Source organism: Pyrus communis, chromosome 14 (assembly GCF_963583255.1).
Source record: "Pyrus communis chromosome 14, drPyrComm1.1, whole genome shotgun sequence".
Classification (NCBI taxonomy): Eukaryota; Viridiplantae; Streptophyta; class Magnoliopsida; order Rosales; family Rosaceae; genus Pyrus; species Pyrus communis.
In genome coordinates, this window is record NC_084816.1 from 6,854,641 (window position 1) to 6,874,471 (window position 19,831).

General features: G+C 35.6%; 2 protein-coding genes across 3 annotated transcripts; both read left to right on the top strand.

Moving 5' to 3' along the window:
- The first annotated feature begins 6,569 nt into the window (after positions 1-6,569).
- LOC137715169 (ankyrin repeat-containing protein At5g02620) lies at positions 6,570-9,791 on the top strand. 2 transcript variants are annotated; one of them, XM_068454406.1, is made up of 4 exons: positions 6,570-6,816; positions 6,986-7,702; positions 7,797-8,206; positions 8,704-9,791. In XM_068454406.1, exons 2-4 carry the CDS (start codon positions 7,342-7,344, stop codon positions 9,580-9,582), a joined length of 1,650 nt encoding a protein of 549 aa, XP_068310507.1. In that variant the 5' UTR covers positions 6,570-6,816; positions 6,986-7,341; the 3' UTR covers positions 9,583-9,791. The 2 variants fall into 2 exon arrangements, with proteins under 2 accessions (XP_068310507.1, XP_068310508.1); XM_068454407.1 differs by having other exon boundaries at positions 7,040-7,702.
- A 1,699-nt stretch (positions 9,792-11,490) lies between these two features.
- Positions 11,491-19,806, top strand: LOC137716217 (E3 UFM1-protein ligase 1 homolog). The gene is made up of 20 exons (XM_068455638.1): positions 11,491-11,731; positions 12,050-12,361; positions 12,441-12,707; positions 12,950-12,997; positions 13,449-13,514; positions 13,638-13,741; positions 14,695-14,788; positions 14,866-14,922; positions 15,444-15,876; positions 15,982-16,136; positions 16,288-16,353; positions 16,438-16,506; positions 16,658-16,750; positions 16,890-16,955; positions 17,545-17,591; positions 17,689-17,752; positions 17,870-17,947; positions 18,044-18,106; positions 18,621-18,713; positions 18,809-19,806. Exons 1-20 carry the CDS (start codon positions 11,558-11,560, stop codon positions 18,908-18,910), a joined length of 2,451 nt encoding a protein of 816 aa, XP_068311739.1. The 5' UTR covers positions 11,491-11,557; the 3' UTR covers positions 18,911-19,806.
- Positions 19,807-19,831: the final 25 nt, after the last annotated feature.

The following is a 19,831-nucleotide window of genomic DNA, read 5'->3' on the forward strand; positions in this document are numbered from 1 at the left end:
GATAATTATTCTCGATTGGTGTTGCAGATATGCATGCTTTATTTCCTCCTAATAGTTCCCATGTGAGTTATATGTGTTTAACTGTATTTTAATTTTACTAAAGTAGCTAAGGTGGTCTGTCATTGGATTTAGGAGTACAAACACTCGAACACTGCTTTTCCCTGTGGCTTGTTTGTGTATACAATTATAACATGAACTGGACTTGGTTGCTGAAAATTCAGTAGCATGTTCTGTTTACATTCAATCTCGGTTGAACATGTGTTTAAATTTTAATTTTTTTAATTAAAACTTGGACACGTGTTTAGCTGGAATTGGATGTAAGCAAAACCTATTGCTCAATTCTTCAACAGCCAAGTCTTTTCCTTATAACATAATCTAACACAAAATTACATGGTATACAAAATGTTATTTCTTTCTTCTTTTGCTTTTGGTCTTTGTATTTAAATAAACAATTGCATGATTCTGTACTTACCAGCAATTATGCAGTTTTCCTTGCTTCCTTCGATGCGAAGTACTTGTATTTTTTGTGTTTTTTATTTCTTTAAAAATGCAGGATTTTAGAGTTAAGAATGATTAAGAGATTCTTTCAAAATTGACTTTTTACAGTCTCTGCCACATTATGTTTTGACATTGCTTCATTTCATTTTATTTTTTTGTCGCAATGTTATAATTTTTTTTAGTAGAGCAGTAGCTTCTACGTTGAAGTAACATTTTAACTGTATATAGAGTTTACTTGTCTATGTTACTATTGTCGGCAAGAAATTTTGTAGCCACTGACCACATTAAGAATTTTTTATTTCCAATTATTTAAGTTCTTTCATAATTTTCATATTCATGTGTGCCTCATTTGTTGAGTATGAAGAATTGATTAATTTAGGTATAAGTTTTTACATATTAAACGTTGAATTAGGATCAAACGACTGATGCGTGCAGATTTCTTATGCTCGTCGTTAATAGATCTAACGTTTTGATTTGAATATATATTTATTTATTATTAAGGTTATTATCCTTTTTTTAATAGTTAGATCGTATATAAATTTTTAAGATGCATTATAAGAATTATTAATTTAATAACACAACATGTTAAATCTCTGGAATAAGTGTGAGAGTATAATTTTTTTTTCTTTTTTGAACAAAGTGTGAGAGTATAATTTTAACATTTAAATTTTGAAGAGCTTGAATCTCACATAAGAGTGAAGTATAAATTTATAATAAAACACTGCAAATATTGGAAAATAACAATGACCATATAACAGATTAGTTGAAATGTAGAAATAGATGTTCAAAATATGAACCTTATTTGTCTTGAATTGAGTTTGGCTTTTATTACATTTTGTTCATAAGGAAAGATATCAACGAGACTAAAGGAAGTAATTTTTTCTTATTTAAACTCGCAGTTGTGCATATACGTTGTGTGCGTAAATAATTTTATTTTATTTTTGTTTTTTATTAAGGAGTGTGATCCAGAAAAAAATCAGTTATTAAAAATGTGACAATGATCAGGCAGTTTCATCTAATGTAGCATATTTTTTTATTCATCTAAGGCAGTTTCATCTAAGACCTCAAAGTTTAACCGTCTCCAATACACTTTCACAGAGTCAAGCATACATCACCCATGACTCTTATAAGTTTAGAAGATTATTATTTTTATTTTTTTTTGGAACGAATGATATTAATTATGAAGATAAATCCAAAACTTAAGCACCATTAATGGCAATTAATAAACTTAATTGTAGTTTAAGTTGGAGGCAATTTAGGAATAAAAATTAGTCTCTCTTATTTACTATTGTGCGATTCAACTACGTAAAAATTTGATATCAAAATTTAACGTGTGAAATACGAGTTTCAAATTCGTTTCAGCCTAATCGCTCTGTGATTGTTTGCTTGTTCTGGCCGTGGGTTGGTGTGCTCTTGATAGTTGGGATCTCCCTCGTTATCTATTGATCCGGACATAATCCATCTGAGTTCATCAGCACTTGTCGGACTACACAGTCATCTCCAGTACGCACATTACGCGGCGCGTGCTTCCTATCTCCCGTAGTTGGTGTGAGGTGTCCTCCGATACTCGGGTGTGGGTCCGAGGGATTTGACAAATACGCGTGGGTCCAATTTCACTCGTCGATTTTGTCTTGTCTTGGACTGCCGTGGCAACGTGGGCGTTCTCACCTCCGTCCAAAACAGTCGCGGTCCACCTGCGCGGGCCCCAAATATTTTAGCTGACTTGGGCCAACCTTTGGCAATTAAACGACTCACACAGTGTAAAGTGTGTAAAATATGCAATCATTGTAGGCTTGAATTCACTTTACTTCCTTGGACCAAAAAATATAAAAAGAAGAAAAAAAAGAAATCACTTTACCTCCCGAGTCGCCGACCAAAATGAACTTGTAGAAATTAAGCAAGATATGAAAATAGCAATTTTTTGGTTTATGAAGTGTTCTAAAAATTAGCTTATGCGATGGAAGATTGATGCGATTTAAGTTGAAAAGTGAAAAAAAAATTGGGTAGAGGCTAGGTTAGACGAGGATTAGGCAGTTCCATTGTTTTTAATTTTATTGATTAAGTTAAAGATTTTTCTGAATAACCTAGTTAATTAGTAAATTTTCAAATTTGATTTTTTTATTTTTCTTATTTTTTGCTGCATTTGTCAGTGACGATGACAATATGGCTTAAGTTTAAAGTTTCAACTTTTCTAAATTCCTAATATAAATATATTTTTATTTTCTAGTGTGTAAGTCGGCACTTATTTATATGTTATATAATAAATTTCATTAAATCCATCTAGAATCCCGCCTAGCCGTCTAGGTACTGGGCCCCAACCTATTACCCTACTAGTGCTTAACGTTTTTTAGAACTTTGCTTATGAATAATAAAGATAGATAATTGGTTCAGAAAAATAAAAGATAAATACTTTGGGACATTTTAAGTTACCGACCAATAAAGAAATAGCGAGAATATTATTTTGTCAGACAATAGAATGTGTGATCAGATTTTATTTCGTCTTCGTTTATGCATTTGAAGTTCTAAATTTGATTCTACGTCACCCATTAATATATATATATATATATATTTATATAATAACAGTAACATAATAATAGTGTTATAGTTATTATTGAAGTGTACAATTAGATTTTTAAAGTATCAATAACAATTTCTTAGGGGTAATGCTAGGAAGATCAAGTTTCTAAACCAAATTTTGTAAAATAAATGATGTTGATACTAAAGATTGGATTATTACTTAACTGTTAATTAATGTACTTATTTTCTATTTGTGACACACCATTTGATTTAAAATTTTGGTATTCCTAACGTTATCCATTTCATAGTGTTATTTGTAGTATTCCAATTAAGTGCGAATATGATTAATTGATTATCCTTAACAAAAACACAATCCAAATTCTAAACGAGAGATTTTTCAGTGTGACCGTCACACAAAGTGGTACATCACGTGTCCCTATATAAATGGTGGGTTATGTGTATTAAAAGATTAATAACTTAAAAATTAAAATTTTCCACCACTTGCATAAAAACATGTGGTATACCATCCGTGTTCCCATCACAACTAAAAATTTCTCAATCTAAACAAAGTGATAACAAGCCAATTAGCAAAAATGATTAAAAAAATCCAAATTGTCTAACTGACCGACACTCTAATAGACTCATTATATCACTTTTATAGACTCATCTTACCCTTATAAATTCATTATTTTTCTTGAAATTGATTAGAATCATTAGAAAAACAAAATTTTGCATTTCCATATGCCTAACCGATAATCACATACAATAAAAGGGTATGAATAGAGAAAATTTTCAGTGTGTTAAGAACACATTCCGATACATCAAGTGTTATAATATACAATTAATTGAATTTATATTTTTAAGTTTCTAATTAATTGTATTAATACACTTATTATATTGCTTATGTTTCCAACACATTAAAAAAATCTAGAGTGCGAATGTCGTCCACAAGAATCAACTTTATCCTTTACTTCATGAAAGGTAAAGAATGGATGGGCCCAAAGTTTTAAAGATGGATTCAATAGACGTGTACTAAATTGAACTCCATGTGCGAAAATCAAATAAAGATTTTATATGTATGTGGTAATTAGCCACTAGGGTTTTTGGGTTGGTCGATGATTACCTCAAGCTGTGACCCACTAATACTTATGGTGCTTTTCCCATCATCCATTATATTTTGTAACCCAAATCAAACCCCAATTATACGTAGAATAATATTTGACTTTTCAAAAGATAAATATGAATGTTTACTCAAAACTATTCGTTTCAGTGTTTATGATCGGAGGTGTTTATATTGTTGCTCTACCACCTCCAGGTTGGGGTCTCATTAGAGTGATTATTGTGCAATTTTCCTGACTCGCGCGTGATTTGGTCTCTTGCGTGTCAGCTGCCATTTTATTCTTGCGTTCCTTCTATTAAATAAGTTATTTTAGTGCTTTTGGCTAAGAAAAATTGGCTGAAACCCTTAGTGAGGTCAGAGGATATTTGAATATAATTTCTTTGGCTTTGAAGTGTCATCTTGGTCCTCTAAGGTATGGTTTGGGGTTGATGTGATTTAAAAAAAAAAACTGGTATGAAAAAAAGCTGGGAGGGTTTTTGGTGTTTGGTAAACTCTCAAAATTAGCTTTATTTCAAAGTTTTGGATGAAAATAAGCCCAAAACATGAAGCTGCAAATAGCAGCTTCCAAAAACCAGCTTATTTTTAAAAACACGGGTGAATAGTAATCTTTAATGAATTTTTCAATAGCCCAAAATTGCCCTCCTCCTTTCCTCACACTTTCAGAACATGCCTCTCGTATCAGCACACCTCTCGCACCCAAACTAGAAAACTTCAATCTTGGCAATCTCTCTCGTTCTCCCAGTGATCTCTCTCATTCTCCGAGTCGCGTTCTCCTGCTCGGCATCCTTCCTTTGGTAAGCTTCTCATGTCTAAAATTTCGTTATTTATTTGTTTGGATTTTTAAATTTGGGGATGGGAGAGTGAGAGTGAAAGAGGGGTGGGAAGAGCAAATGGATGAGTGTATGGGTGTCAGGAAAAAAGATAGGGGATGGAGGGTCGGGAACAAATTAATTGGGGAAGGTGATATGGTTTGTTGAAAAAATTAATTGGGAAAAAATATTGTACATTAACAATATTGTACTAATGAATCCTAGCTATCAGTCTAAAATATTTCAATTGAAGTAGTTTGTCATACAAATTAATATTTAAGATAAGGTTTATAAATATTTTTCTTTTAAAAATAAAGTATATTTAGTAATTCACCTTTATTTGTTAAGAAAATTAAATTAATGGCACATCCAGTATTATACTCTTTTTGGTCATTTCACACAGTTATAACTGTTTTACATAAAAGTTTACCAAACACTATAATACTGTTTTTTTTTCTTTTTCCAAAAGTACTTTCACAAAAAAGTTTACCAAACACTCCGCTACTTTATTTCATAGCCGCTTATTCTCACAGCACAGCAGAATCAGTTTTTTTTTCAAAGCACAACAATACCAAACCAGCCCTAAGTTTGACTGTGGATGATTTTAAGACTTTGATGCGTTGTTTTACTTATTTTCGGGCGTCTCTCCCTCAAATCCACTAGTACTGTGGCAACTAGTTTGACCGAGTTGACCTTTTATGTTTTATTAAAGCTTATTTAGATCGAGGGCCTTTTGGATGTTATTTCGAATATTCTCTTTGATAGTTATATTTGTTATAATAAAAAAACCACTATCGTTTTGTCTAAAAAAAACAAAGAAAGCTCCGAAAATTAAAACCTAAAACAAGAAACTAACCGAATTAATCCAATATTTTATTAAAAAAATCCTAATTAGTTCTTTGGTTTCACCCCCTAATCTCAACATAAGAAAAAACCTATTGCTTTCAAGAACTTCAATGGTGGTTGACCTGTCATCAGAATTTAATGTTAAGGAATATAAATTTCAATACAAGTAAACTCAATCCTGAATGGATATGTCTACTTCTTAACCAATTGTTTGTAAAAACAAAAATAAAAATTAATAAAAGAAGAATAAGAACATGAAAACCCTGTGCGCCAACCCATTGAAAAGCGCGCGTGGTTCTGTTATTTCGTTACTTCATATATTTTGCCACTTCATTCTGTTTTTCCCTCCTCCCATTTTATTTTATCCCATCTTCATCTTTATAAAAATAATATTTTCTTTTAATTTAAAAAAAAACAATTTTTACATAATATTTTTATCCTCATAAACACCATATTTGTCATTTTGATCGAATAAAACAACCGAGATTAGCATATGATTTTAAATAGAGACGTACAGAAAAATAAAGACGTGTAGAAGTCATTTTCCTTAAATTTTCTCTAGAACTAAAACCTTTGGGCAATCATTTATTGGTTATTCTGGGTCCGATTCGGATTCACGTAAAGTTGCAGCTGTTGCTGTTGTTGCATACATGCCCTTTTTTTATTTAATACTTTTTTTTTAAAAATTTCCATTTCTTGGCCTATTTTCCTTCAATTTACATATTCACCTGGATATATATATATATATATATATATATATATATGTGTGTGTGTGTGTGTGTGTGTGTGTGTGTGTGTATGTATGTATGTTATAGCCAATTCCTTTCTTGCTCTTTCTACCTCCGAAAGAAAAGGGCCTCTCAGAAAAAAGTTTCTACTTCCTTTCATTTGTCTCCTAAATATGCTTTTACAGCGTGGTTGTTGAATCCCATGGCCCTCTAGAAACTGCTCCTGAATTTTACGGGCTGTTTTTGGTTACATGGAGGAGGAGAACATACAAGCTCCTTTCTGTTTCTTCAGAACCAGGTACATATAGTTTCTTCGGTTTATTTTTCCCTTTTTTCTTTGGTTTTTAATTCAAATTTTCAAATCCTGTTGTGTTGAAAAAACTAAATGAGAAATTAGGATATGTTGAGAAAAGTGCAACAACAAAAACCCATAATTTTGTTTTTGTAATATTGTGTTTTTTTTTTAGGTTTGTTGAAGCTGGGATTGATTGGTAGAGCTCTGTTTTTTGTTGTGGAAACAGGGCAGCGATTTGGGGTGGAGAAGAATTCAGAACCAGAGGTGTGAGATAGAAACCGATTTCAAAGGCCGGAGTTTTGCTGAATTTCAGGGGATTTTAGAAGATTTTTTTGAATTTCTTTGATTTGGTTTGAAGAAACGATGACTATTTTGGATGAAAAATGCAAATTTTGATCTGGGTTTTTGCTTGAAAGAAGAGGAAAAACACTTGAAATCATTGGTTAGAATTAGCTTGTGGAGAAGGAGAGAGAGAGAAAAATAGATATAGAAAGAGAAAGAAGGGGGATATTTTTGTAACTTGCTAAAATGGAGGCAGAAGCGGCCCCGGCTGAGCAGCCGCAGGCGGCGGCGCAGCCAACCTTGTCCCGGAAAAAGATGACCAAGCAGTTAACGGGAAAGCGCGACGATACGCCTTTACATTCCGCGGCGAGGTCAGGAAGGATGGCGGTGGTGATGGATATCCTTGAAAATACAGAAGAGGGTGAGTTGAAGGAGTTATTGGCAAAGCAAAACTCATCTGATGAAACAGCACTATATGTTGCTGCAGAATATGGTTATGTTGATTTGGTCAGGGAGATGATCAAGTACTATGATCTCGCCGACGCCGGAATCAAGGCGAGAAACGGGTTTGATGCGTTCCACATTGCTGCCAAACAAGGGGATATGGGTGTGTATCCGTTAAGAACTTCCCCTTTTTTTTCATTTTTCGTGTTATGTTGTTTCGGTGGCAGATTAATGTTTTCGGTTTGTGCCTTTTGCAGATGTGTTGAATGTGCTTATGGAGGCTCATCCGGAACTGACTATGACGGTGGATCTATCAAACACCACGGCTTTGCACACAGCTGCGATGCAAGGGCATATCGAGGTGGTGAACTTTCTATTGGAGGCAGGAAGCAGCCTGGCAACCATTGCTAGAAGTAATGGAAAAACCGCGCTGCATTCTGCAGCGAGAAATGGTCATTTGGAGGTTGTGAAGGCGCTTCTGGACAAGGAGCCTGGTATTGCAACGCGGGTGGATAAGAAGGGGCAGACGGCGCTGCACATGGCGGCTAAGGGGCAGAATCTTGAGGTGGTGGAGCAGTTGATCAAGGCAGATCCTTCTTTGATAAACATGGTGGACGGTAAAGACAACACGGCGTTGCATATAGCTACCCGGAAGGGTAGAGCTGAGGTAAACTAACCTTTTCCCTGACCTTACTAACATTTCATGTTTTCTTAATTGAGCTGAATGCATCATAAGAACTTATATTAATGATTCAACAAAATTCCTTCACATTCTTATGCCTATAGGCTATAGTGCACATTACGTTCGGTTATTTAGGCAGGCTAGATGCTCTCATCTTCCAGATTTTATGCAATGCTATAGCGCGATGGATCGCTAGATCTCAATCTTTTGAGAAAAAGCAGTAGTCTTGTATAAGCTTACCTTCATTAAGTTTTGTAATTTGGGCATCTTAGTTGCTTTTGTTCGACAATTTTGGTGCATTTCCGGGTTGTCCCCCCACGAAGTTACAAATTCTACCTTTGTTAGGTTTTATAGGTACTTATGATGCTTCTTTTATCTTTTATTGGTTAATCGGATGAATTTATTAGACCCCATATACCAAATTACAGAAAGAAATTGTATGTTTCAATCTGACGAGCATAATGTCGGTTTTATGTGTGCAGATTGTTAAGATGCTACTCGAACACAGTGAAACCAACACAAAAGCAGTAAACAAGTCTGCAGAAACTGCCCTTGACACTGCCGAGAAAACTGGGAACCCGGACATTAAAGCTTTTCTCCAAGAGCGCGGTGTCCAGAGTGCTAAAGAAATCAAACCACAAGCTACAAACCCAGCTCGAGAGCTGAAACAAACAGTGAGTGACATAAAACACGAAGTCCACCACCAGCTAGAACACACTCGCCAAACCAGAAGACGAGTTCAAGGCATTGCCAAACGCCTTCACAAAATGCACACGGAAGGCCTCAACAATGCCATAAACTCCAACACTGTCGTTGCTGTCCTCATAGCCACGGTCACCTTTGCAGCTATTTTCCAAATCCCTGGCCAATACGTTGATGACCCCGAAGACATTCCTGCGGGGCAGTCACTTGGCGAGGCAAACATCGCTCCCAAACTCGCCTTCATAATCTTCTTCATCTTCGACTCCATTGCGCTCTTCATTTCTCTGGCTGTTGTGGTGGTGCAAACTTCTGTTGTGGTGATCGAGAGCAAGGCGAAGAAGCAGATGATGGCAATCATCAACAAGCTAATGTGGTTGGCTTGTGTGCTTGTTTCCGTGGCATTTCTGGCGCTCTCTTTTGTTGTGGTGGGTCGTCAGACATGGCTAGCAATTGGAGTAACAATCATAGGAACTGTAATTATGGCTGCAACTCTGGGAACCATGTGTTTCTGGGTAGTTAGGCATCGGATTGAGGCGAAGAACATGAGAAGCATTCGGAGATCATCGTTGGACAGCAGATCGCGCTCGTGGTCTTTGTCTGCAGTAATGTCTGAATCTGAGCTGCTCAACAATGACTATAAGAAGATGTATGCAATTTGAAACTGCTTCCACACACGCCTGCATCATATTTTTGTTTTGCCACCATTGGGCCTAAAAGGTGTCCATAATTATTATAAAATCAACTTCAAAAATGTATAGTCTACAAGGAGTTCATCACAGTTTTTAGCCAAAATGCACCTTGGAATCGACATAACTTCTCATTTTAGTTTTTGAGATTTAAAATTGATGGAACTGGTCATCGATTTTCTCTACTTTTAATCATTTTGGTCATTCCATAAAAAATGCATGCTAAATAAGGGCAAAATATTCTCAATTTATTTAACAATGGGTCTAAATGAATTGACAAAAATTGAGAGTATTTAAGTTTTATTTAATTTAACAGAGATTTTTCATGAAATGATTAAAATGATTGATAATCAACAAATAGTTCTATCGATTTTAAATGTCAGAGACCATAATAAAAAGATATACTAATCTCAGAAATTATTTGACTATAAAAACCCTTTTTTCTCCTTTAGATATTTTTTTGGGTTTTGCGAAACCATATCCCAACAATTTGTCCAACTAAAGACCATCATTGACTTTGAGGACAAGAGGGACAATCATAGTGAGTCGATACATTTAATGTACCCCCATACATATATTATCATGTTGAATGTACTATTTAGAGATGCGATGATAAGGGGATTCGATAATTATTTAAAATATGTCGATGTTTCAGTAATATACGTACTCAAACGTTCGGACCTTGCGTTACTGATTATATTATTGATTACATTTTTATGTAAAAGATTTTATTCATGTTATGTCTTAACTATAAAGGTTACTATCACTTTTATGATATGATATTATCAGTAACATGTCGATTGATTGCGGAAAGAGATTATCCTCGGATCTCTTTTTCTAAAGCCACCAAATCAAGTAATCCAGATCTTTGAAATTTGATTAAACAGCTAAAAACGGAGAAGTTAGTAAAAACTTTAAAAATGATAATACTTTTTTACCATTGAATCAGATTTCAATAGTCAAAATCACTTGATTTAGTAACTTTGAAGAAAGAGATCATGAGAGGATCTCTTTCCATTGGTTGCATATATAAAGTGATAAGTGTCTAATCTTGTCTTAAAAAACACGTTGATTCACAAACAGTCCATTAAACCGAACTAGTTATATTTATATCATTTTATAACACTGAAATTAACATGATATTTAACTCTAGCAGTGCATCTCATTTTTCTTATAAAAATATGATCGTAAATAAAATTTTGTAGTTGATGTCCTTAAAATATTGTCACATGTGGCAATATCGATATACAAATTTATAAAAATATCAATGGATATATCAATATCCATACAGATATCAGTTGTTTTATATGAAAATAATGAAAATTTGCTAAAAAACATGAAAATTTAAAATGAAATTTAAAGAATATTTTATGACATTTTATCAAAAATATTCAACAAAATCCTTTGATTTTAACCGAAATTTTAGAATTTTTTCTGTACTTATAGTTTAGACTTCAGACACTTTTAATATTTTTCTGATTTTTTCAATATTTTTATAGAAATACCGATCGTGTCGAAAAATTTTATTAGTTGACAGTCAACAGGAGACACAAGCGCACTCAGTACTCACTCGATGAAGAATTGAGAATTATTAGGAACCACGTGTAATAAATGCAAATGGTCAATGTCGAGGCGGCTGCGGAAGATGGTCCCCTCAATCGTCCTGCCCAGGGTGGGATATTCAGTAGCAGAATGGTCCCCTAAAATCTTTTTATTTTATTTTCCATTTCTGGATACCCATAAAACACGAATTATTAGACAATATGGGGCTTTTTATGGGCTTCAAGCCCAACTCACAAAGACGCACAATGGAGTCCGAGAAGCCCAATAGAAACCTGTTTTTGCGAGAAACGGATGTACGAGAGCATTCGGGTCGAAAGGTCCAACGAGAGCAAAAGCGCGAACAAAACCTCTCTCTGGACCCGGAGACTCGGAAAGTGATCCGAAAATGGACGACGAATTGCTGGAATTGCAGAGGCAATTCGAGTTCGCACAGCAAGCGAAATCGAGCATCAGATTATCCGATCGAAACGTCGTCGAATTGGTCCAGAAGCTTCAGGAGCTCCACATCATCGACTTCGAGCTCCTCCACACCGTCACCGGCAAAGAATACATTACTCCCGTAAACCTCTCTCTCTCTCTCTCTCTCTCTATATATATATATATATATATATCTATATGTTTGTTTCTCGAGAAAATAGATGAGAAATTATTTGAAGAAACTCCCTTTTATTTTCAATTTCGGTCATCAAACACGGCATTTCGTTTTAATTTCATCGTAATTCAAATTAATAATGTGTTTGGTAATTAGTTTTTCGTTTTATTTATTGTTATTTATTTAATATGATAATTGCATTTGTAATTTGAGTAGTGAATGTGAGTGTGATTTTTGGCTGGAATGGTTTGAATTTGATGAATGATGGTGGTGTGGTAATGATAGGATCAATTGAGGAACGAAATATCGGCGGAGGTCAGTAAACTAGGGCGTGTTTCGTTGATTGACCTTGCGGACACTACAGGAGTGGATTTGTATCATGTTGAGAAGCAAGCTCAGCATGTTGTTTTGGATGATCCGGGGCTTATGTTGATTCAAGGCGAAATAATATCACAGTCTTATTGGGATTCTGTCGCCGAAGAAGTCAATGACAGGCTTCAAGAGTGTAGCCAAATCGCTTTGGCAGAACTTGCCGCGCAGTTGCATGTCAGTTCGGAAATGGTGGCATCTGTGTTGGAGCCCCGCCTTGGGACTTTGGTAACTAATTTTCCTGGTTTTGAGTGATTTTGGAATCGAGGAAAGGAAGATTATGATATGGGTTGTTCTCTTGATTCAGGTGAAAGGTAGGCTTGAAGGTGGGCAGTTGTATACTCCTGCATATGTCGCACGGGTTACTGCCATGGTTCGTGGTGCTGCCAGAGGTATCGCAGTTCCCACAAACTTATCATTGTTGTGGAGTTCGTTACAGCAGCTGTTGCAAGAAATGGATGGAGCCAGTGGAGTGGCTGTAGAAGGTTCATTTTTCCAGTCCCTGTTTAATGGACTTGTAAAGGAAGGCGAAATTCTTGGATCACTTCGTGCAGGAGTTCATTGGACACCTAATGTATGTGTTATAATCTCGTTTCATTTGGTTTAGGTGTTTTGATTTCATTGTGTATAATGACTGGCGTAAAAGTTCCATCCTCTGATTAACATCGACTTCAGTAATGTGCTAGCACAAACATGCAGAACCATTAGCTTTGTTATCACAGAATCTCTTCACATAGACTTTATGGTTTTCTATCAAAGAAAAATATTTTCTTTAAAGCTGACTATACCTGTACATTATTTGTAACTTCCGTACAGGTCTTTGCCATTGCTCAAAAGGAATCAATTGATTCTTTCTTTTCACAGGTATGAAACCCTTTTCTCCCACCTATTTGTAAACATGTGGTGTCCGGAAACCTGTAGATGCTTCCTGAACTTCAAATTTAACATTTACTCCTATTTGCATGCTCAGTTGTATGTTTTAGTTTCAACCTCTGATTTGACCTTTTACTTTTCTCATTTTTGAGACCTCTATCCAATGAGCAGTATTGGTAATGCAACTCAACAAGTGTATTATATGTGGTATTTAGCACTATTTTTTTGTACTTTTAGAGTGTCGAGATTACTAGTAGCTTCTCAGTCCAAGGCTTGGACCTTTCTAAAGAATTTGTGATTTTGTGGTTACATAAATTTATGGGAAACCAAAGTTCAATACATTTTGTGTGGTTTCTAGCGTTTCTTTTTGGTACGAAGGAGGGAAGAACATTCTTAGATATTAATGATTTTTTCTTCTAACTTTTTCTTCAATATCCTGCAGAATTCTTTCATTAACTATGATGTTCTGCACAAACTTAGAATTCCTCAGCCCATTCAGTTCTTGCAGGTATCTAATTGTTTTCATGTTGATGCTCTGATTTTGGAGCTTATAGGATTTATATGTGAAGTCATTTCTTTGTTTCTGTTGTTTTATATGTAATTAAATTTGTGGTTATGTACTTGAATTTAGTCCAGATATCCAGAAGGCATACCTTTGGTTACTACATTTGTTCACCCCTCAATGATTGAGATGCTTGATGCTGCTACAGAAGATGCTCTCGAACGTGATAGCTGGTAAACTTCTCTACTATTTTTATGAATACTTTACTTTTCTACGAGTTAATTTCATCACCTATTGTAACATAAGTATGAAATTTTATCACTTGACACTGTACCTTTTCCGTTTTACTCTTTGTGCCTCTAATTAGATTGCTTTCATGGGTGAACAGAGTGACCATCTTATTATAAACCCCTATTATAATCATTGGGCTGTTTTTTTTTTTTTTTTGAGAATATCGCGTTTAAGAATGGGAAAAACAAGAACAAACTCTGGAAATCGAATAACAAATAACCAAGATAAATAACACCAAGAATTTACGTGGTTCGGCAATATGTGCCTACGTCCATGGGACAACAACAACAATCTTTCACTATATCAATAATGAGTACAACCAATAATCTTGCCAAATCTCTAGAAATAGGACTTTGACGAAAAACGTGAAAGAACAAGAACAAGAAATTCACAATCTCTTTTCTTTTCTCTCACTCTAATCCCTTGAGTGGTATACAATTTATTGTTTTGCTCCCTTCTCAAAACTAGTACAATAGTCCCTTTATATAGACATAATAAAGGTCTTCTTCAATAAGGATTACTAATCCTAATTGGAATCTAGTTATGAATCCTTCTCCAATTGATAAACTAACTCCAATTGGGAAAACAACTCCAATTTTAATCCTCTAAGACTATAATTCCTTATAGACGTAGGACAACTTATCATGGGCTGGAAAAAGCCCAACATTTTTTTCTTTCAGGTTTGGAATTTTTTAGTTGAAGGCCATTTAATCTGTCAGTTCACTGAAATTCTTAGACTTGAAACAGTACTTAAGTTCATCAAGATGCTTTTCATGGATTAGATATATATAGAAAGCTGTTTTGACAATGTTCTTAAATGTGTTTCCATCATACTGTTATGTTAAGGTAGGCATTACATTTTTATTTCCTTATATGATTGGATGGAGCAATGCAGGATCGATTCTCTTTCTATACTCCCAATGTCCTTTGGGTCTCAGGATGCATCTAAACTTTTGTCCCTTTGCCCTTCCATTCAGCAGGGTCTCAAGGTGGCTTTCTGATATCAAGTCTGCTCTTTTACTCATACACTTGATCTGTTAACTCTTATGTGCATCATCTTTTGCAGTCTGATAAAGCAATAATCTTCAGGGAGTCATATGTATTTAGCAGCGGCTTTATCAAGGTACATCCATTGAAGTATATTATAAAACTAGTTAAATTTAAGATTCAGGTTCCTGATTGATTGGTATTTTTTATTATCTAAGGTCAAATGACTAAAACTCTTAAATTGAGTCCAAATAGAAAAGTAGAACACTGTCATTTATTGCATACCCAAAAACAACAAAAATTACAAACATGCCATTGAGGGTTTAGGCTAAGTAACTACAATTTTACTCACAAGTTTGCACATTTCCACCTGGTTTTTTCTTCGATGTTGAACTGAATTACTTGTGAACCAGCAACCATAAATCTCTTATACCCTGTACTTACAATTTCTTTCCTGGAAAGTGATTATCGTTAGATATATAAACATACTTTGCCAAATAATGAGGAAGAACCTGGTTTTTAAGTTTATTGTAGAAGTAAAGCTGTGGGACTCATGGACTTTCTGACTTATAAGGGTCTTCGTTGTGAATTTAAGCAATTCTACACCTCTTTTTAGTTTATGAATTCTGATGCTTTGAGTATACAATCTCATGTCAGGATGTGTATGATCGCCTGGAGAAAGAAATGGAAACCTTTAGTGTTTCAGTTCCTTCCAGTACTGTGGTGTCAGATGATTTGCGGGAGACAAAAGTTGGTCATGACACAAGCAGGTCGACTGAGTCCAATGAAACTGTTAGTGACAGCAGCAGTAATAAACAGGCAACGGAGAAGGGATCAAAAAAGAAAAAAGGTAGAGGGGCTGGAAGCATGATAACAGGGCCAGCTGAGAGTGAGCTGGACAACCAGGACAATGTTCCTACGAAATCTAAGAAAAACCAAAGGAAAGGCAAGAATACCTCTTCCGGACAGGCCTCAGAGTCAAAAGCAGCTGCTAAGTTGGTAAAAATAAAAGAGGAAAATCTCAATGTCCCTTCAGAAGATTGGGTAATGAATAAGATTACAGCGCTTGTACCTGATTTTGAAGAACAAGGTCTGTTGATTCTTTCTTCAGCTACTTTGTTCATTTTGATCATTGAGACTTAATGCCATGAGTTTTGAACTGTGTTTTGATAGAAGCAGTGTACTACTTTGATAGGTCCTGACGATCCCCAAACAATTCTTGGACCTTTGGCACACTATTTGAGGCCTAAGTTAATCAACTCCTGGAAGGAGAGAAGAAAGGCGTTGTTTACAGAAAATGCGGAGAGAATGAGGAACTTACTTGATAACTTGCAAAAGAAACTTGATGAGGTAATAAACTCCAGCAACTATATTTGTTGTTCGATTCCTTAGTTCTTGCATTGGGTATTCTCTAGGGGTTTAAGAGGCATCTGTTTGTACGGTGATATTTGGAACCTTTTTAGAGTCTCCGATGTGCTAAACTGCCTTTTATTCCCTGCAGTCTTTCTTAAATATGCAGCTTTATGAAAAGGCTTTAGATTTGTTTGAAGATGACCAATCAACCTCAGTAAGTTTTCCCTCTAGTGATGCGTGTTAAGTGGTTTCAGTTGGTGATAAAATGGACTAAAGAAGGCTCATCGATGATTGACAGGTCATTTTTCACCGGCATCTGTTAAGAACAACAGCTACTACTATTGCCGATATGCTTCTTCAAAATTTGGTAGCTTTCTTTCATTGTGATGTTGTCATGTTCATGGTTGCGCAACTCTTTTGTTGCAATATGTACATGTATTCACACACACTAAACTGGTCATCTATGCATGTAGCTGAGCTGTTTCACGGATTTTAAATGATGGTTACGTATGATGTAGGACATGCACAACAAATTGAAGAATGGAGTTGAAGTTGCAGAGCCTCAAATTTCAGAATCTATTTCCCTCAACGCAGGAGAGAGAACTTCCATTGTAGGAAATAATATACTACCTGATGTTACTTTTTGACATTTCCCAAGAGCACTCCGTCATTTTCTTTCATAAATATGGAACTTCTCAAGCACATTATCCATTAAAAAGAAACGCTTTATGGTCTATTGGTTTTTTGCAGGCCAAAAACTTTCCTGGATCTCTTTCAAGCAAGGCTCTTGCTGTAGTTGAAGCATTGGAAGGAAAGGTCAGTTCTTATTTGTCAGAAACCCGTTGATTTTCTGTTTCTGGGAGCCATCTGGATGGGCTAGTCACAAGTCTTGAGCTGATTTTTCAGTTTTATGTTGGATAGTTATTTCTATTTTTCTGATAGATAATCCTATATACAGTGATTATCTTTTTTCTTAATTATGAATTGAGGTTGCATCCTTAGTGGATTCAGTACTTTGTTTCTGATCTCCAAACTCTTCTGGTTCTACAGAGTTTGCATTTATCTTATTAGTTTTTCTGTATGCAAAATTAAGCACTCGACACTGGTTGAGTTTCTACATTGATACTGTTTCCTGTTCTTTGTATGCAATGTTCAAGGAAGAGCTGATTATTTTTATCCCTGAAAGTTACCCATAATAAACGAAGCAGTTAGCTTGGAATGTTTAATTTTTGAAGAAAGTTTTTGTTTAGTGGCAATTATTATTATTATTTTTTTTGTTTTCTTATCTGCCTGATACATCTTATATACTTTTGATGAAATCAAAAGACTTTGTATATGTTACACTATTACTCAACTCCGTCAACTTACCACAATGATGTCACATGTTGAATGTCCTACATGGCAGCGGGTGGAAACTTTCATGACTGCTCTAAGAGATATTGCAGAAGAGAGGTAATTGCATGCTTATTTATTCGTGTTTGTGATGGGTTCCTTGAAGCACTTACTTTTCTCTGAAGCTAATATAAACGTTTTGGTTTAAATTTTCTAGCGGCTTGCTCTTGAGAAAGCTTGACAAGAAATTGGAAAGAACGCTTCTGCATTCATATCAGAAGGTTTAGATCTTGTATAAGGAATTGTCAAATCTATTATTCACAAATAGCTAGGTGTGTAATTTGTCCATATGGAGATGAAAATTACTTTTTATGGTTTTCTTTCTGTATCATTTTCAGGATTTGGTGTCTCAAGTTTCTGCTGAGACTGATCCAGTTCCTCTTTTGCCAAAAGTTGTCTCCCTGATTTACGTACAGGTTTGTTAATTTTTGTTGCTACCAGAATCAGTATTATATATGCACATTCATGCTTCTCATTTTGCCTAGTTTAGTAACATGAATTTTCATATGTAGGTTCACCATAAAGCTCTTCAAGCACCTGGAAGGGCCATCGCTGTCGCTGTTTCACGGCTGAAGGTACGCTTTCTCTCCCCAACTTCTCCATCAAGTTGTACATATTTGCAGTATGTCTTAGCCTTAGCCTTAGCCTAGATGATTATCCAAGCGGTATAGTTTGACAAGATATATGTCTCCATTCTTTTCCTTACGTAAGTTCCTCATGTTAGATTCATTAGGTTTCGTATCACAATGTCACTGAACAAGACTTAACAAAAATAAGTCGGTTTTTCATTAAATTATAACATTTGATCCAGTTAGCTACCGGGAGAATAAGAAAGAGACAATATATTGTGGCTAATTTTGAGTTTTATTTATTTTGGTGAATGTAATTTACTAGTTACTACACAAGATCTATTGAGTTGTACGTTCCAATATTCAAGTCACCATAGCAACTAAACTTTTCAAAGTGAACATAAGGGAACCGAACGCAAGGAATTGTGCCCTTACTTGAGTTCCTACTATTGATTTCTCATTTGAATAAAAGGGTACAGTTTCTAGTATCCTGTCCCTAATAACAACACCATTTTTTCAGGATAAACTAGATGAATCAGCCTTCAAGATCCTGACGGATTATCAAACTGCAACAGTGACCCTGTTAACGTTAATATCTGCTGCAAGTGGAGACGTGAGTAGTTATTTTGCGGTTTTCCCTTGAAGTCTTGATTCTTATGTTACTCATTGGACTCATTATGTAATGCCAGCAATCTCTATTTGCATCAGGAAGAAGATTGTTCATCGGATAGAATTTTGAGCAAAAGGGAGCTTTTGGAGACCCAAATGCCCGCACTCAAAGGCCTGGTCTTGCGCAACTCACAATCTTGACTAACGTGAAATCAAGTTCCGAATGTGAAACGAACCCTTGAAAGAAGCCTGAGTTAAGAGATTCGGGACCCGATGGAGTGCTTTTCATTTACGGTGTTTGTGGAGTGGTTATATCTCCCAACTGATAGGAACAGACATTCAAGAAACTAGAAATGTTCTCAGTTCGGTTTGGTCAAATTAGAGATTAGCGTTCATATTTTAATGTTTAAATATCATCAGTACAACTTTATCTTGCCAAAAAGAGATTACCTAATACAAGCAGCAGCAGGATCGAAGTTCGGTTTTACGAAGCCATTTTGGAAAAGCCTAATACAAGCAGCAGGATCGAAGTTAGGTTTTACGAAGGCATCCGCATGGTGTGCAATGTTGAACGTTGGCAAGAGACGGGGGCAGCCCGTGACAGAAAACATACCGGGGAATTTCATGTGGTATGCTGCAGTATTGACGACTGCCAAAAGCGAAGTAGATCTTGAGAGCCTGGTTGGCGTACTCAGGAAGGGGGTCTAGGAATATGAAGAAGAGCAACCGAACGAGCACTGAGGAAGTATTTCAAACCATCAATCTGTTGGCTAGCCCCTTGGGCAATATGATTCTCCTTTGATTTATTCAATTCAAAAACCGAAAATACACATGGGGCGCTTCAGATGAGAAAGGTGTGCAGAAGTCGTTACCCTCTATAAAACACCAAGGAGATGGTAAGTGGGGCGCTTCAGATGAGAAAGGTGTGCAGAAGTCGTTACCCTCTATAAAACACCAAGGAGATGGTAAGTGGGGCGCTTCAGATGAGAAAGGTGTGCAGAAGTCGTTACCCTCTATAAAACACCAAGGAGATGGTAAGAAAATTTCTCACAATCCATACAACAATGGCTGGAATTTTACAGTACCGGTCACAAGTTCATAACACTTTTGGCCATACAAGCA

What these genes read in the sequence shown, in the direction of transcription:
- LOC137715169 (XM_068454406.1), top strand. Translation starts at nt 7,342, where the DNA reads ATGGAGGCAGAAGCGGCCCCGGCTGAGCAGCCGCAGGCGGCGGCGCAG. An exon ending in TGCCAAACAAGGGGATATGG is followed by an intron (nt 7,703 to 7,796) that starts GTGTGTATCCGT and finishes TGCCTTTTGCAG; the next exon opens with ATGTGTTGAATGTGCTTATG. An exon ending in CCCGGAAGGGTAGAGCTGAG is followed by an intron (nt 8,207 to 8,703) that starts GTAAACTAACCT and finishes TTATGTGTGCAG; the next exon opens with ATTGTTAAGATGCTACTCGA.
- LOC137716217 (XM_068455638.1), top strand. Translation starts at nt 11,558, where the DNA reads ATGGACGACGAATTGCTGGAATTGCAGAGGCAATTCGAGTTCGCACAG. An exon ending in AGCCCCGCCTTGGGACTTTG is followed by an intron (nt 12,362 to 12,440) that starts GTAACTAATTTT and finishes CTCTTGATTCAG; the next exon opens with GTGAAAGGTAGGCTTGAAGG. An exon ending in TTGATTCTTTCTTTTCACAG is followed by an intron (nt 12,998 to 13,448) that starts GTATGAAACCCT and finishes AATATCCTGCAG; the next exon opens with AATTCTTTCATTAACTATGA.